Genomic DNA, 18,930 nt, shown 5'->3' with positions numbered 1-18,930 from the left:
GAAACTGTATAAAAGTAAAAATGTAAAAAATAATCCCCTTGTGTCTTTATGATTTTAACCTTAAACCTTATTAGCATTGCTCTGCGAAACTAATACACTATTCAAAGTTTAAATCTGAAATGGTGTAAATATAAACATTAGGAATGTGAGTTTCCTGTTTTTGTTTGTTTTTTTTTTTTTGTTTTTTTTTTTTAAACTACTTTCTCTTTTCCTGTTTTTCCTTTCTTTTTCTTATTCTCTTTCCATTTAACCTTCTATTATTTCCTTTCCTCTTTCTTTTGAAATTTTCATTTTTTTTTTTTTTCCTATTTCAAATGATTCACAAAGAAGGTAGTGCAGGTAGAAGACTTTTGTTTCATCAAAAAGCCTGTCTCCTTCCTCCTCCCCCTACATATGCACTTAGTCATTTTATTCATTTTGAAGTAATGAACCAAGAAATTGTATTTTTTTAGAATGTAACTTTTATTTAATGTTTTAATTGCTAATAACAAAGTTTTTTTTGTTCTGTTTTTTTTTTTCTTGTTAATTTCTTGCATCAAACATTTTTAATATTTTCAACTTTTATTATACACAAAAATCGTTTGAACCCACATAAACTTTGGACATTCTTATGTTGTATAAAACAAATTTTTATGGTTTTTAGCAAATCTAAAAGTGAAAAGAGTGCGGTAGATTAATACTTTTTGTTTAATCATCAGAAAAAAAATAATTTCACGTTTTAAGTGAGTGTGAACATCCTGAAAAATTAAGTAGAAAGAAAAAAATATTAGAGTCATGGATCAGTTTAAATGAATTCAGCATAAAATGATCTACCATTTCTAAGTCATTCTAGAATTCTATTAATTATGTTAACATTTTTGTTGACTTACATGCCTAAAACATGAAAATATTACTAAAAATATTTATTAAAGTAATTTTTATAAAAAAAAAAATAGAATGTGCATTTGCTGCACAGGTTGTGATCATCCGCTCATTATCTCTAACTGAATTTGGTACATATTTTCAACATTGACCGCAGTGTCATCAATCATATCGTTTCAATTACTGCTGTAAAAAATGGATTTTTCTTTCAAATAAGATTATAACTCTGAGTTTTTATAAGTAACAATTTTTTAATATTTGAAGGTTTAAAATGACACTTGGTTTCACTGCCAAATGATGGAATTGCAATCATAACTTTGAATCCGATCAAATAAAAACCTCTCACAGCAAGTAGTGTGTACAACTTGCTTGCCAACTGGTTCAAATACTAAATTTCCCCTTTGTTTTGCTCATATATATATATATATATATATATATATATATATATATATATATATATATATATATATATATACACACACACACACTAGCTGTATGTTGAGGGATGTCTATCATTAGTTTTCATGGCTGTTTTTACACCAGTTTTGGGGTTTTACTTTATGATGTTTTGTAACGAGAGAAGTATTTTTGGGATGAGGTAGATTCAGAAAAATGTTTAGTGAAAAAGGTTTGCAGAGTTTATAAACAATTGTGAGAATATAAGAGACATTGTCATACGGTAAACAAAACAAAATAATGAGTTAAGAAGGCATTTATTCACAAGAGATATTTTACATATGTTTAAAAGAGAGTTTACATCAATAGGAAAAACAGAATGTTCATGAATATTTTTAGAGTTCTTACAAAAAACAAGGAGGATTCATTAGCTGAGACATTGAAGAAGTCTGAGGAAAATCGTATTCAAAACTTCTCTTACTTTTTTATTCATTGAAAGTGGTTTTTAAAATTTGGTGTTCTTTTGTTATTGTATTAGTAAAATATTTCACTGAGATGGATTGGAAATATTTCAAGGAATAAAATTATATAGATTGACAGACGATAATGTCATAAGTTGTGTGTGTTTGTTAATGTTTGTGCGCGTGAGTGGAGAGTTGTTGCAGAGATAAGTGTGCATAGTGGGGCGCCTAGTGTAGACTTGGGTTAACTGGGTTCCATTGGTGAAGAAAAATCTGGTTTTTAAAGAATTTGAGTAGCTCCCAGAAAGCCCATTTCAAATAAAGTCAAAAAGTTATCTGATTGGTCCAAAATATAATTATTTGTTTTTATTCAAGATAGTATATGCTCAGACGACATACGTACAAACATATCTAGGCATTTTGATTGTGTACATTGATATATAAACATTGACTACTACATATGTACCCGATGTTGGCTGGGAATCTCTCCCTCTCTTCTTTAAATTTCGTTATGAATTCATTTGCTATGACATGTATACACAATGTTAAGATATATATTATTGCACATATATTTCTAGAATAGTAATTTCAAGGTTCTGAGAGGTTTATGAAGCTGGTCACAAAGAAAATAAAAAGTACAAAATTCTTCTTTCACAAACGGCTAAAAAAAATTCACATGCACTTTTGAAAATTTTTACAAGGAATGATTGCAGCCAAAAAACAAATTTCCGGTTTTTCCAATGTCTTTCATTGTTATTTTGCTACATTTTGTGGTTAAGTGCGAAGGACTGTTTATTAAACAAAAAAAAAACAGCATAAAAAAAAAACAGCATCATTTTTATGCTTCATAAAACACTCCTAACCTTGAAATTAATATATTATACATATATATGCTATGACGTCATTGTGAACAATCAGACAGACAGGACTACGAATTTATTATATATGTATAATCAAGATGGCAATTATGTTTTGGACTACACACGAATGAGTATGATAAGCTGTTTATCTACATACATAAAAAAAAAATGGTTGACCTAATATCTGGAGTGAAAAAAAAAAATTCTGAAATCTCACATTGTCTGCTTTCAGCATATAGTCTTACGTTTTTAAAAAGCCTTTTTTTTTTTTTTTTTTTTTTTTTTCAAAGAGGTTAATCAATTTTTTGAGTGATCTCCTTCTCTTAGCTAATATTTTCCCCATTGCACGTCTACCATTTGTAGACGGCATTTATGCATCACCACTAAATATGCAACATTATGCATGTTTACAAAAATGAATTTTTTTTATTTCAGCATTACCTGACCCCAGAAGTACGTTATGAACTGCGGAATAATGACATGCTGGTATTTGCTGATGTCAGTTGTATCTATTTAGTTGAAGATGTAAGTATTTCTTTTGAATATGTTTGGTCAGTAGGTGTTCTAAAGGAATGTTTTTATTTTTAATCTCTTCCATTTAGAAAAAGATGCATACTTTTGTTTAATTCTTATTTAAATATTATATTTGGAAATCTATTACAGAAATAGTAAAAAAAATTTTATTTATATTTTTTTCATTAGATTTATTTTTATCATTGATCATCCAATAATTTGTCACTGCCAATCTTATGTCTCTATTTCACTAAAATAAAAACTAATATTTAGTGTTTATATTCAGACTCAAGTGAAATATGGCAAAAAATATGTTAAAAAAATAACAGGAAAACTTATGAATATGCTTACTAATCAGGGAAAATTATTTGTCTACATAAAAAAAAAATTGCAGAAAATAAGTGAATAGAATTCTAATAAAAAAAGAAAATTAATTCACTATTTGTTAATCCAGTATGGTGTAAAAAACGTATCTCCCTTTTTGGTCCCCCTGACAAAGGAGGTATTGGACCTAGTAATTCACTTCTGTTAGTTTATTCCCACTTTTCTCAATAACCATGCCTTGGATTTTTTTTTTTAATTTTGCACAAACATTAGTCATGGTGAAAGTAAATTTTTGGCAGAATTGATTTTCCAGGATAACTCTGGTTATTCCCCTAGGGGGCATTATAGGGCTAAAATTGCCCCCAAATCGTTCATTTGTTTACATGTTTCTCAATAACTATACATTGGATCTTTTTTTTTTTTTTTTTGCACAAACATTAGTCATGGTGAAAGTAAATTTTTGGCAGAATTAATTTTCTAGAATAACTCTGGTTGTTCTCCTAGGAACATTATTGGGGCAAAATTGTCCCCAAATCGTTTATTTGTTCACACTTTTCTAAATAACCACGCCTTGGATTTTTTTGGAAATTTTGCACAAACATTAGTCATGGTGAAAGTAAATCTTTTACTCATGGAGGGGGACTTTGCATGCTCAACTTGTTCTAATATAAAAACGCCACACTGTCATGTGTTTCAGAGTTTGTTGAAAGAAGTATTTTCAAAGTGTGACAATTCTTTTAAACATGAAAAAAAAATTTTTTTTATAAAAGAATTTAAATTCTACTCTTTAAGATGATTACGTCATTTGTATCCTTCGCAATAAAGTTTTTTAGTTTTCAGAATATTAATATTTATTCAAAAAGAAAGAGGGAAAAGAGGAGAAGCAAACACAGTGATACTAAAATGTCACTGTTGCTTTGCGTGCTAGTATTACTACTACCACTACACAGTATTTTGTTTAGATTATTTACGATCTGTTCAATTTTTTCACTTTTTATTCAAAATTCAACAAAGCGTTTTTTTTAAATAAAAATGCATACAATTAAAAACTATTAAATATTTACATATACATAAAAATAATTCTAAAACTGTTATCTATGAAATTTAGTACATGTCGACCTACCTTATTAATTTTTAGATATTCTTGATTGGTCATAACTCTAGTTCTAATGGTCATAAAACTATAAATCCCATGACACTAGAACTGGTCATATGGGTTAAATAGCTTGTGAAATCTCAAGAATATCCAACCAAATTTAATCCCACATATTTTAATTTTAATGTATGAAATATATATATATATATATAAAAAAAAAAAAAAAAAGGCTTCCTCTTCAGTTAAAAGTTTTTTGTTTTTTTTAACTTTGAGTATAAAAATATTTAACATATAAAAATATAAGAAAAAAAAAGAAGGTGGGCTCCCTCTACCATGCTAAAAGACTACTCACACCTGAGAGTATCCTATATCTCTACAAGGCTATGATTCGTCCATGCATGGAGTATTGTTGCCACATCTGGGCTGGTGCATCTGCCACTAGTTTCTTGCTCCTAGACAGTGTTAAAAAAAAGTCGTCAACCTAATAGGTCCTGAACTATCAACTAAACTCTAACCTGTGTCCTATCACCGAAACATGGCATCCTAGTGCCTGTTTTACAAGTATTTCAATGGAAAGTACCTGAACTCTGAGCATTAGTATCCTCTCGACGACAAACCCAACAAGCAGCAAAATCCCACTTCTACACTGTAGAGATTTCTAGATGCTGTAAAAGCCTTCTACTTGAATAGCTTTTTTCCTCGGACTGCTGCACTTTGGAATTCCATCCCGGGGCCCCTGTTTCCCTGACTGTACTGAGATGCAGCAATTCAAGTGTAATGTGAACAGACATCTCACTACCCAACTTCATAAATAATATCCCTGCAAATCTAGTCCCAAATAGTAGCCTTTCACGACTAAGTGGCTCTGTGCCTTGTTTAGGTTGAAACGACAATAAAAGAATTAAAAAATTGTCTTTCCATCTGTATTAAGTTTTGACAATTGTCTTTCTAAAGAGAGATATGACTTCTTTAAGCATATTAGGTGTGAAATTTTCCTAATGTCCAACAAAGACCTCATCAGCTTTTAATGCTATTTTATGTCTGGTAAATCTGAAGTCTGCATGCATTCAACTGTTAATTTTGCTGTTAACTCTGACTCAACACTGTTAACATTTGAAAGAAGATTTCAGGAGAGACGATTTGCTAGAAATTTATTATTTTAAAATGTTTTTTCACCTATCGCTATCAGTTTTAATTTGATTTGCAAAAATAGATAAGAAATCAGTTTAGGTTAAATTGCTAATAAACTTATTTGTAAATCATTTTACATATTAGATAATATAGTTAAGATACGACTTCACATTAATTAGATTATTCGCAGTAAGCATCCTAGTTAGTACTAAATGGGTGATCATTTGGAGATACCAGGTGCTGTATGTATGACAAGAGCTCTGCCCACATACACCCCCCCCCCCCAAAAAAAAAAAAAAAATTAGAAAAGAAACATGCAAACCTAACATTGTAAGATCATCTCGCCTGAGTGAGATACACCTGCAACTTTGGACTGCTTGTGAATTTAATATTTCACATTTATTTTCTTGCTTTTTATTAACATTACAATTTTTTATGATTAAAATTAACTCTATTTACTAAATTTTTTTTAAAACAGATTTGAATGATAGAAATTAATAAAGTAAAGTTAGTCCTGAATTTTTAAGATAAGGATTGATGATTTGGATTTGGATTCTTCGGATTACTGTTCTTATCTTGAATGTTACTCACACAATGTTTTGGTTGATATAACCTTCAACCTTCTTCAGATCTATCTTGTTGAACTCTGGAATCTATACACCATTTTGAATGCAGGTACCATGCTCTCATTCCGTCAACCATGACTGAGTAGAAGTCCTAAGTAAATTTTATTCTGTGTATCACTTGCATTGAGTACTGAACTTTCAACCTCCTTAATAGTGTAACTTACAATCGAATTGTACCAAATACTTTATTCATTGCGTCATGGGTTCAAATTGCAAATACCTCCATTGATTGAATGAAGGGTTCCAATCCAAATTCCATACAGATTTCCGAGTTCATTGAATAAAAGGTTCCATTCCAAATTCCATACAGATTTCCGAGTTCAACAGAAAGATTCCTGACTTTTTATATTGACAAAAGTCGCAGCCCTCATAACCATAGAGCAGAAGTTAGTTTAAAAATTAATGACAGTGGAAAGAATTCACACCTTGGTAGATCGTAAGAGTGGCTAAAACAGTTTGCTTAAATTTGGGGATCATAGAACATGTGTGGGGAGGGGGGGGTGAACATATGTCAACAACAAACATGGTGAAAGTGTAATCCTGCATTCTCACCATTAAAGAGCACATGGAGGATCTTGGCAGGATAGTCTGTCTCTATGGACAAAAGAAACTCGGAAGGAAGCTATCCCATTTAGAATAGAAGAAAATTCCTTTGGGTCCACCACTAGTCATGGCAATAGAGATCAACTTACTTCCGGAAGATTATGTAGTATTCAGTCACACTAACTGCACTCACTGAATCAACTCTATAGCTGACACTGGGGCACAGACATACTCCAGTGGACCTGAAATACAGGAAGTTCCAAGATGCCCAGATAATTATTTAATACCGACTAATCACTGAATTCTGAGCATCAAAGAGTATACATGTAAAAAGAACAACATGATCAGAGATGAATTGTGGGAGATATGTCAAACAATGTGTCGGAGAACATGGATTTTACCAATTTGAATATTGCTTAAAAGATGTACGTCAGTTACCTCTCAAAGAATCCATCAGGCATGTACAAAAGTAAGATGATGTAAAGAAGTAAATCTGAAAAGTAAGGGTTGGGGATATGCGTTGCATGGAAAAAAATAATAGGAGAATGATACAATGGGTGTGTAATATAAGTCTTTAGGACAAGCTTAGATCTGACGACCTCAGAGAAAGATTAAATCTGGCCAGTATAGGTAGATGTGTACAGAACTATTTGTTGGTTTGATCATGTTGAAAGAATGGACAAGAGTTTTCATGTTAAAACAATTGAGGTAGCAGGGTCAGTTAGTATAGAAAAGCAAAGGAAAACATGGAAGAAAATAAGGATGGATTTGAGGGAAAGAAAAAATAAATACTTGACCAGAGATACATAAAGTTTGGAAGTCAGTTACTAAAAGTCATCCAACACGTGCCATCCTGTAAAATAGACGTTAAATCAAAAATCGTCATCATCGTCGTCAAGTGCTGGCATATGTTAGATGACTTTTAGATATTGACTTCCAAACTAATCTATCTCTGGTCATTATTTAAACATGAAATGCAACATATTTTCTTTGAGAGTCATTTCCTTAGTAAAGGCAAGATTTTTTTTATAGGCTAGATATCCTTCTTGACACCAACCCAGTGAGGTGGTGGGGAACCAAAATAATGATAAATAAGCTATGAAAAAAAATACTTTCATTAAAAAGGAGAAGAGGAAACTTTATAAACAAAAAAATAAACAAATTAAAATCATAAAACATTCTTTTCTCAGAAATCCTCTAATTGTAAGCATGTATTTTTTTTTTATGTAGGTTGAATCATTTAGAATGTCATGAGATTATAAAGGTTTGCATATAAATATAAAGGTTGATACTTAAAATGTTCAACTTCTTTATAATAGTGGCAGCGTTGAGACTGATAGACTCATTTGGAAAAGGAGTTGTTGACTGACAAAGCCTTTGTCTTTAGGATATAGGATGCCTGTAACACTAACATTTGACAGGACTCGCAAACAGTATTCTGAGAATATCAGAATAGTTGATCATACTTGGGCCTTACACACATTCTAAATGTTTTGTGTGTGGTTTCAAGCACAATATCCTGGTAAACCATTTTAGCTGGCAGATTAAAATTTCATACAAGTAGATATTGTTTGTGGAACGTCGAAAGCTAGATCCACCACTTATAACTGTGATAAAAATCAGTATGTTAAACAGACACCCACATAGGTCTGCTTTTGAATCTGACAGCTAGTTGGCTGAAATGTGAAAATAACACTCAAGATGAAAGCAGTAGTCCGAAGAATCCAAATGATATAAACTGTTTTTTGTTTCCTTTAAATTTTCATTTAAAATGTCTCTTATGAAGACAAAAAAACATTTCAAAACTTACATTACACTAACTGTGTTGTATTCTTGCTTTTTAATTAATTTTTATTTCTCTATTAATATTTTTGCAGTCTGCTCGGGCAAGTGACTCTGGATCGGAGACGGATCCCATGTCAGACTCTGAGACTGCGGTGTTTCACACAGTGGCAGTTGACATGTACAATACAGGACCCAATGCAAACAGGGTCGTAAATCCTGAGTTGATAGAGGCTACAGTAGCAAGTGATCCCAACAGCTGCGACAGTGCGGCAAGTAGTGACATCCTCATGCCCACCCAGGTACATCATCATCATCATCATCATCATAACAATAATGTCAATAACAATACTAACAACCACACCCTTATTTCTCATAGATCATCTTTCATCATAAGATAAGAAAAACATATCGCAAAATGTATAACTGGACTTTAAAAAATAGAATTGACAGATTTTTCTTTCTTTCATATTCATTATTTTGTTAATAACTTATAAGATATCAAAGAGCCTCCCCCACCTCTCTCTTTCTTTCACATACACGCACACACATATATGTAATAGTGCATTATAAAAATATATATGGCAATTTAGCTACACAGCATTTCCGTGTTTCATCCTTGTGAGGACTCATCAGGCTAATTTATGGAATCTGACGAGTCCTCACAAAGATAAAACAGAAAATTCTGTGTACCTTAATTGTCAAATATATTCATAACTGTCTGCCTAGATTTAATCATGTATTGAGCACTGTTGAAGTAAATACTGAAAATCAATACGTAAAATATTTTATCTTCTTATAAAATTTTATATCAATACGTAAACTATTATATACTTTATATTTGTTTTACATAAGCATTTATATGTCACTACACATTCATGAGTATGTTTTGGTCAGCCAGTTACATGTAATGAGAGATCTCTTCAAGCAAGATTGCTTATACAAAAGTTAAATCCATAATGAAAATTTTACTGGAGATTCACGAACAAAATTTATCAGGTCATGTCACGTAGTATTCAAAATAAAAATTATAGTGCCATTTAATGTATGTGAAACACGCGTATATATATATATATATATATATATATGAGCAAACAGTTAATAAAACATGTTAAAAAACACTTTGAAATGAGTTAAAAACATATTTAATCTGAAAAAGAAACACTAGATAAGTGGATAGTCCTTAATCCGCGGAGTTTCGAAGAAATACTTTCCTTCTCATCAGAGGGTAGGAATTAGCAAAATGCGGGATCGGATTTTGCATGCAAAAGTATTTGATGAAACAACAAATAAGTCAAAGATCTTACTTGATAACAAAAAAGTGAAGCAGAGGGAATATGGTAAATAAAAAGGTGATTACACGTGAATTACCTTTTTATTTTATATATATACATACATACACACATATATATTAGTTTGATGTTCCACATATGCTTATAGATATTTTAATGAGCGGGTGGTAGTTAAAGCATAAACGGTGCTATTTTTTTTTCTTTCTTTTTATTGTTTTTTTTTTTTTTACTATGATAAGGCATCTTTATTATGATTAGCACCATTGAAATTCTGAATTATCAGATTAAACAAAAATATTAAAAACATCATTTTATGCTTCGACTGCTACCCACTAATGTGTTTCACTATCAAAATGTTGACTGAAAAATCTGTTACATTTGGTGTTTTTAGTAGTGTAGGTTGAGTTTCCATGAAACTAAAGGTGTTGATAGAAGATCAAATAATTGTATAGTGTTAATTGAAATTTTATATATATATATATATACACACACGTGTGTATGCCCTTATCAAGTAATTGAGCACTCTGGTTATTTCTTCTATAACACTAAATTACACAATATATTTGTCTGGCAACATAACTGCAATCATGTTTCTATCCTAGATTTGATCATGCCAGATGAGATTTTTGATTGATGCATAGTTTCATTTCTGCAACCAATCCTAAATCATCATGTCCTGTAGATAGTTACCCGCCTCCTCTGAAACCTGTTAAAATTAAAAAATTTTAGACATTAATCACTTATAACAGACTTTCAAAATTAAAAAAAAATATCCAATGTAATAATTGATTAATATTCTTTTCTGTATAATAATTGTACATTTATTTTTTGAGAAAGAATCAAAATTTATGGAACTATATGAAATGTAAGACGTATTTTTTTTAGATTTCTTATAACTTCGCAATTGGCATAGGTAGGTAATGAATAAGTTTTATTCTTTAGAAATGGTGGATTTCTTATTCTATTCCTTCTTCTTTAAAATAATATTCTGTCATGTAACTATCGATTTTCTTTTTTATCTGCTCTATACCTTTATTGAGGAGTGGTTGTCATAAAAATAGATACACGTTATTACTAAAGTTTCATTGACAAAAGAATATATCCATAAAATGTGTCCTTTGAATTTGCATGTTTAGCTGACAGATTGACCATTGGACAGAATCTCTTGTAGATCGGCGAACTCCTAAAAAAACAAAACAAATACTATACAAACTAAAGTGTGAGAGAGCCTCTTTTTATAGCTGATTCTCTGTTTGGATTTTATCTTTAAAATTTTCCAAAAGTGTTCACCATCTAGTGAATTTTCTTTATAAGATGTGGCACAAGGCCAGAATTGTATGAGGGTCTACTGTTGTTCTTCATCTATTTTCTAAACCAATTTCAGGTATCAAAGCATCACATTCACTCTATCGGGATAATGTTAAGGTTTTACCCATCGAGTGAATGTGATGTTTTGATACCTGAAATTGGTTTGATGCTTTTTTTTATTTACAAAATAATATATGTACAAATTCATTGATTGGGGTGGGGGGTGCTAAAAGAAAAGAGATCATCGGCTGTTTTGTCATTTTTGTCAACCTGTCCATATTTAAAATCTTTTTATTTTGGCTCTACTGAAGTTATGAATAACAAAGAGTTCATTTATTTTTATTAGGGCTCTTTTTAAAAAAAACGGTATTTGTACAGTTCAATCAAGACATTAAAAAAATGAAAATACGAAAAAAAAAGGTTATATTGTACGTATCCGTTTTGAACTGAAGATCCATGAAAAAAATTTTCACTTAATTTGATCGAGTATTTTTTTTTTTTTTTTTTTTTTTTTTTTGTACAGCGAAAAAACTCGTTTTTATTGAGAGCATGTTGAAGGCAGACATCTTGGATTTTTTAAAAGTTTTTGTTTATATTTTAGAAACGCCATGGGGAGATAACTCAATTTAAAGCGCCGACACTCCTTCCCCATCTTTAATACTAGCTTTTCTTCCTAAAAATCGAACCTTTGGCTCGGTATCATAATAAATTGTTTTGTTTTTTTTTCAATGTAAAACCAAAACTACTTGATGAAATTAAGTGAATTTTTTTTTTCGGAGAACTTCATTCCATAACGGATACATACAATTTAAACTTTTTCGATATTTCCATTTTTTAATGTCTTGATTAAACTGTACAAGTGCCAAAAAACATATTTGAATTCTTTTAGAATTTTAAAACAAAATACTGAATGTCAGAATTAAATGAAAGAAAATGTCTTCAAAATTAATTTTTCGATAAATTATTTTTCTTTGCAATTAAAATTTTGTATTTTATAAAAAACGTATCATTAGACTAATTTGTTGTTTTAAAGAATAGGAGGTTGTTATTTAAAAAAAAATCAATTAATATTTGTACTTTTATATTTCTGAATAATTTTAGATGAGGTGTGAATGTTTATATTATTTAGACAATTGTTCTCATCTTGAGTGTTAACTGCACAACATTTTATTCAATGTAACCTCTAACCTTTGTCAGGTGCTAAAGTTGCCAGACACTCTAAGATTTTGAAGTTTTGGATCTAGTTGGAAGTAAGTTTACATGAATTATAAAGATAATTTAATTATTAGGGAACCCTAGGGAGTATAATTTTTAACTTCTGATTAAATTATTAATTAAATCCACCGACCAAGTGTAAGGTCTCTGAAATATATTTACGAAACTAAGAGGTTGCTGGTTTCAGTATGGTTAATTGCATGTTAATTATTTTTTTAACTAGATGTAGTTTTTTTGTTTTTTTTTTATCATTATGACTGATAGGAGATAAAAAAAAAGGGAGGGGTGAAGGAATTTAATCTAAATAATACAATCTGTACTTTTCTTTAAAACTTCAATTTAAATTATGATTTGTGTCACTTAACAGAAAAGATTGTTTGTATTTTTATCAAGTTGAGGCATTGTTTTCAAATTGGAGGCTAATTTAATGTTAGCTGCTTTAAACTTAGCATTGTAGATCATGTGTATGTGTAATTAGTGTCTGATCCATCACAATGTTTAACAAAATATACCAGAAATATGACTGAATGAAAAAGAATGTAAATTCTCTCTGCGTGAAATTAAAAGCAAACATTTTTTGATATTGTTATAATCTATATATCTATAAAAGTGAAAATATCTGTGCGTGTCTGTGTACATTTCCCTACCAATTAACTTCGCCAATTTTCAGTCTAGAGACTCGAGATTTGACATAAGGAGTGTTAAGATTTGGGAAGATCTTTTTAATCGGTTTTCGGACAGAAATTTGGCTGTCAAGGTGTCAAAGTTCAACGATTTGACCTTTTGAAAACTCTACCAAACTCCTCCGCCGATTTTGGGTCTAAACACTTGAAATTTTAAATGTAGATTACTTGGACATGGATCAAACTTTTTAATTTGATTTGAACCCCAAAAATAAATGTTATGGGGTCAAAATTGGGGTCAACGTTTTTAAAAATTTGACCTTTGCAGTTTCTACCAAATTACTCAGACAATTTCTGGTCTAAGCATTTGAAATTTTACATAAAGGTATTCAAATATAGGGCAAGCTTTTTAATCGGTTTGGGTCGAAAATTTGAGCTGCCAAGAGGTCAAAGTTCAAAAGATTTGTCTAGCAAACTACTTGGCCAATTTTGGATCTAAACATTTGAAATTTAACGGATATTCAGAGATGCGGCAAGCATTTTAATCAGTTTTGAAGCGAAAATTTGGCTGCCAAAAGGTTAAAGTTGAAAGAGTTGACCTTTGTAGCTTCTATCAAATTCCTCTGCCAATTTTGGGTCTAAAGACTTGAAATTTTAGATGTAGGTGACTTGGACATGGGCAAAACTTTGCATTTTGATTTGAGACCAAAATAATAAATGTTAAGGGGTCAAAATTAGGGTCAAAGTTTAAAAAATTGACCTCTGCAGTCTCTACGAAATTACTCAGACAAATTTTGGTCTAAACATTTGAAATCTTACATAAAGTGTATTCACACCTAGGGCAGGTTATGAACAGCAAAGCCGAGCGGAACTGCTAGTTTTATAAAAAAATATTTTTAAAAGGAATTCCAGTAACATATGAAAAATAGAACAGATCTTTGATATATTTGTCTATTTATGCCCTCCCCGCCTTTTCGGTCCTTTTTACTTACATCATCTCTGGGAAGATGAGGGAGGGGTAGTGTGTAGTTTTATTCTAATCTTGCCAACATCATTTAAGTTTAAATCAGCTAACATTAAATTAGCCTTTCATTTGAAAATAATATACGGTAGTAAAAATGTTTTAAAAAATGCTACATCAAAATTATGATTTTAAAAAGATTAGTTTTTAAAGCAATAAATACAAGGGTTTTCACAAAAGTAATGCATCCTATTTTTGAATTAAAAAAAAAAAAATGGAGCTATGAAGACGAGAGTGGTACCATTAAAACAAGTGACCTTTTATACTCCAGAATTTATTTTTCTACATAGTCACCACCTTTCTCAATGCACTTCTGCCAGTAATAGGGTGGTGGCTGTGCATGTATGTCCGGAGTGCGCTTTGCACTTTGTCAGTCACATCTCTCTCACCACTTTGACATCAACAAACACCTCTGACTGTGCCGACATTAACTGCATCAGCTTTGTAAACAGTTAATAGGCACTGGTAAATGTTGATGAGTTGGATTTTTTTTTTTTTTCTTCTTCATGGAGGACTACAATGATGCATATCTAGTTTTAGCACATGTCTCACACTATTAATATTTGCAACAAGTCATCATAACAATGCAATTTGTAATCCCCTTTGATCTATCGAATCAGATGGAATATAAAAAATAGGATGCATTACTTTTGGAATGCCTGTCGCGTGTAAAAATTGTATCCAGTTTGATCATGACTTAGTTTATATAGTTTAATTCATTTCATTTAAGTCTTATCCCTTTTCTTCTTGAGTTGAACAAAGTAAATATCCACCTCAGCCTGGCTAGAAAAGTTTATTTTCTTTTTTGTTAAGAACTAGCGGCTGCGCCACATCAGCACACACAACACCAAGTCAAACACAAACTCGAGTACACTCAACATCAAGTACATGCAACATCGTCTTCCTATCAACGCTTACCTTGTGAACTCAGAGTACGGGAAATTCCCATATGCACAAAACAAAATCACTGAAAAAACAAAAATAGCATAACTAAGGGTAAGGATAATGAGTAAACGTTGGATAAAATGATGGTTAAACTTATTATAAACTTGCCAGGATTTGAACCTGGAATCTTTTGATCCGTAGTCAGACGTGTTATCCATTGCGCCACAAGTCCTGTTTATATGCTGAAAGAGGTTACCACGACTATATACTGTGCTAAATTCTGTTAATATAGGCAGATAACTTTTTCGACAATTGCACGAAGCTACCCCAAAACCCTTATTTTGGGCTTGTTGTGTGACTCAGCGTTGTTCGTTATGAACCATATATAGATAAGAACAATCTAGGGACTCGCACCTTTCAGGGAAAAAAAAATTTCAATTCGGTGCATCCGTTCGAAAGTTTTATTGGTATATATATATATATATATATATATATATATATATATATATATATATATATACATACACGCGTTCGAAAGTTTTATTGGTATATATATATATATATATATATATATATATATATATATACATACACGCATAAATAAATAAACATTTAGAATTTTATTAATAGTATAGATTATATAAACAAAATTTTAATAATTTGAAGCACAAAGTTAAAACAAGTATTTACAGATCCAACTAAAGTCATCACTGAAAATGACACCTTAAGAAAGATTTTTTTACATGAAATAGATAAATTTAAATGTGTATACACTTGATGCCCTCATCCCCTCCCAGAGTTGCCACTGAGAATTTCAAATATATCAAACTAAAAAAAAATAATACTTTTTCAAAAGTGCTCAATATGTAGAGATTTGAGTAAAAATGATATAAACCCCAGATAGGCAATATACAGATTGATCTACATTTTGGCGCTTTAAAGGGATTGTGTGTGTCTGTCTGGTAAATATATTAGTGGGAGTGACCTGTTTCCATGACAAATGATATGTTTTAATTTGTGTCAGATTGACTAATGTCATCTTTGCTAATTGCATTCTTTTAAGTTATATTAGCCATTCTTTTATGATATTTGCCATTAATGAATCCCTGATGAGACAGTTAACATTAAAATGTAGATCGATCTGTGTAGAACCATTTCTGATGTTATATATATATATATATATGATTTTTAGAATTAAAATGTTTTGTTTTTAACAAATGATGAAAAATAAAACAAGTAAATTGTTATATCTTTCTGTCGTTATTTGTCGTTCCTTTCTTCATAACTTCATGTTAAAATTTATTCTATGACTTGATAGATACGATAAACACTTTTGAAAGATGAGGACGGATTCAAATGATTGATGAATTTGTATAGTTTTGACAACTGTCCTTATTGTGGATTTTGTTCTCACTCACAATGAGATTAACATCCAAAAATAACAAACTCATCAATCCTTATCTTCAAAATTCTGAAATATGATTGATGCATATTGTGAAAATTAAGTGTTGCTGTTGCCTCCTATTTCATCTGCTATATAAAAGGCAAATGTATATGTCCAGCTAAAACTTGAAAAATACACAACAAACACCCAGAAAGTTTTTTTTTTTTTTTCTTTATACTGACTCAAGTTGTATGTGTGTGTGTGTGTGTGTGTGTGTGTGTGTATATCCTGGGAGAGGAATAGGCTGGGCGGAGAGGTATCAAAATCATGTTACATTTTTAAATGTAAAAATTTTATTTCATCTTGAATATTTATCTCTTGTCTATCAACTTACTGTCCTATGTATGGCATGAAATCGCATCTGGTGTTGAAGGAACATTTGTGGACTTTAGCAAGTGTTAGTTCATCATTTAGTTATTGATTCCCTGGTTCATTCTGATTAGATGTTACCTGTTAGTCCTTTTAATCAAAATCTCTCCTTGCTATTTACTGTTTAATAATTAAAAAAAAAATTTCACATACGTTCTATACTGATCAGATATACCGTCCAAGTAATTAACTCTCTCTCTCTCTCTCTCTTGACTGAGTTAAATCTAAATTATAGTGGATTTTTTTTCTTTTTTTCTTCTTTGAGATTCTGTTTTACAAGTTTTTAAATAACAGGTGATAATGTAAAAGACATTAATTCATAAAGTCATGGTTGGTGTGCATGAGTGGCATAATGGATGCCAATGCAGACTATGAAAATCAACAATCTATGGTATGGTACTTAATAATGTCATTGAGGAATCTATGAGTCCTTGTATTCCTCAAGCACAGGGTGAAATAGCAATTTGTGTTCAATGAATTGGTTGCAATGAAATTTTCTGAATTATAAACTAAAAAGGCAAAAGTAAAAAAAAAAAAAAAAAGAAAAAAAATCCTGCAACAGACTGTATTTGAAATTATGGTGGATGGACTAAAATATTTGGTAGACGTTACTCATATTTATGACAAACTAAAAATTTAGTGCGATAAAATTTGTTTGTATTCAGAAATATGACAAACAAACAAAAAATTCTGTCACTGACTGTACTCAGAATTTTGAAAAATGAAATCTAAAAATTCTGTCACTGACTGTACTCAGAATTTTGAAAAATGAAATCTAAAAATTCTGTCACTTACTGTACTCAGAATTTTGAAAAATGAAATCTAAAAATTCTGTCACTTACTGTACTCAGAATTTTGAAAAATGAAATCTAAAAATTCTGTCACTTACTGTACTCAGAATTTTGAAAAATGAAATCTAAAAATTCTGTCACTGACTACTCAGAATTTTGAAAAATGAAATCTAAAAATTCTGTCACTTACTGTACTCAGAATTTTGAAAAATGAAATCTAAAAATTCTGTCACTGACTGTACTCAGAATTTTGAAAAATGAAATCTAAAAATTCTGTCACTGACTGTACTCAGAATTTTGAAAAATGAAATCTAAAAATTCTGTCACTTACTGTACTCACAATTTTGAAAAATGAAATCTAAAAATTCTGTCCCTGACTGTACTCAGAATTTTGAAAAATGAAATCTAAAAATTCTGTCACTGACTGTACTCAGAATTTTGAAAAATGAAATCTAAAAATTCTGTCACTGACTGTACTCAGAATTTTGAAAAATGAAATCTAAAACTTCTGCCACTGACTGTACTCAGAATTTTGAAAAATGAAATCTAAAAATTCTGTCACTGACTGTACTCAGAATTTTGAAAAATGAAATCTAAAAATTCTGTCACTGACTGTACTCAGAATTTTGAAAAATGAAATCTAAAAATTCTGTCACTGACTGTACTCAGAATTTTGAAAAATGAAATCTAAAAATTCTGTCACTGACTGTACTCAGAATTTTGAAAAATGAAATCTAAAACTTCTGCCACTGACTGTACTCAGAATTTTGAAAAATGAAATCTAAAAATTCTGTCACTGACTGTACTCAGAATTTTGAAAAATGAAATCTAAAAATTCTGTCACTTACTGTACTCAGAATTTTGAAAAATGAAATCTAAAAATTCTGTCACTGACTGTACTCAGAATTTTGAAAAATGAAATCTAAAAATTCTGTCACTGACTGTACTCAGAATTTTGAAAAATGAAATCTAAAAATTCTGTCACTGACTGTACTCAGAATTTTGAAAAATGAAATCTAAAAATTCTGTCACTGACTGTACTCAGAATTTTGAAAAATGAAATCTAAAAATTCTGTCACTGACTGTACTCAGAATTTTGAAAAATGAAATCTAAAAATTCTGTCACTGACTGTACTTAGAATTTTGAAAAATGAAATCTAAAAATTCTGTCACTGACTGTACTCAGAATTTTGAAAAATGAAATCTAAAAATTCTGTCACTGACTGTACTCAGAATTTTGAAAAATGAAATCTAAAAATTCTGTCACTGACTGTACTTAGAATTTTGAAAAATGAAATCTAAAAATTCTGTCACTGACTGTACTTAGAATTTTGAAAAATGAAATCTAAAAATTCTGTCACTGACTGTACTCAGAATTTTGAAAAATGA

The 18,930-nt window shown here is 30.4% G+C and overlaps 1 protein-coding gene across 1 annotated transcript in view; it reads left to right on the top strand.

Annotated features, from left to right (window-relative positions):
- The window catches only part of LOC145296856 (uncharacterized), a 153,042-nt gene that overhangs the window by 65,793 nt on the left and 68,319 nt on the right, over positions 1 to 18,930 (top strand). The window contains exons 6-7 of the mRNA XM_080142989.1: positions 3,014 to 3,103; positions 8,689 to 8,895. Coding sequence (XP_079999115.1) covers positions 3,014 to 3,103; positions 8,689 to 8,895 — 297 coding nt within the window. The remainder of the gene's footprint in view (positions 1 to 3,013; positions 3,104 to 8,688; positions 8,896 to 18,930) is intronic.

This window comes from Euprymna scolopes, chromosome 17 (assembly GCF_053919585.1).
Source record: "Euprymna scolopes isolate OS-2025 chromosome 17, ASM5391958v1, whole genome shotgun sequence".
NCBI classification, from domain to species: domain Eukaryota; kingdom Metazoa; phylum Mollusca; class Cephalopoda; order Sepiida; family Sepiolidae; genus Euprymna; species Euprymna scolopes.
The sequence above is the reverse complement of the archived record's forward strand: the minus strand, read 5'-3'. Positions and strand labels throughout refer to the sequence as shown.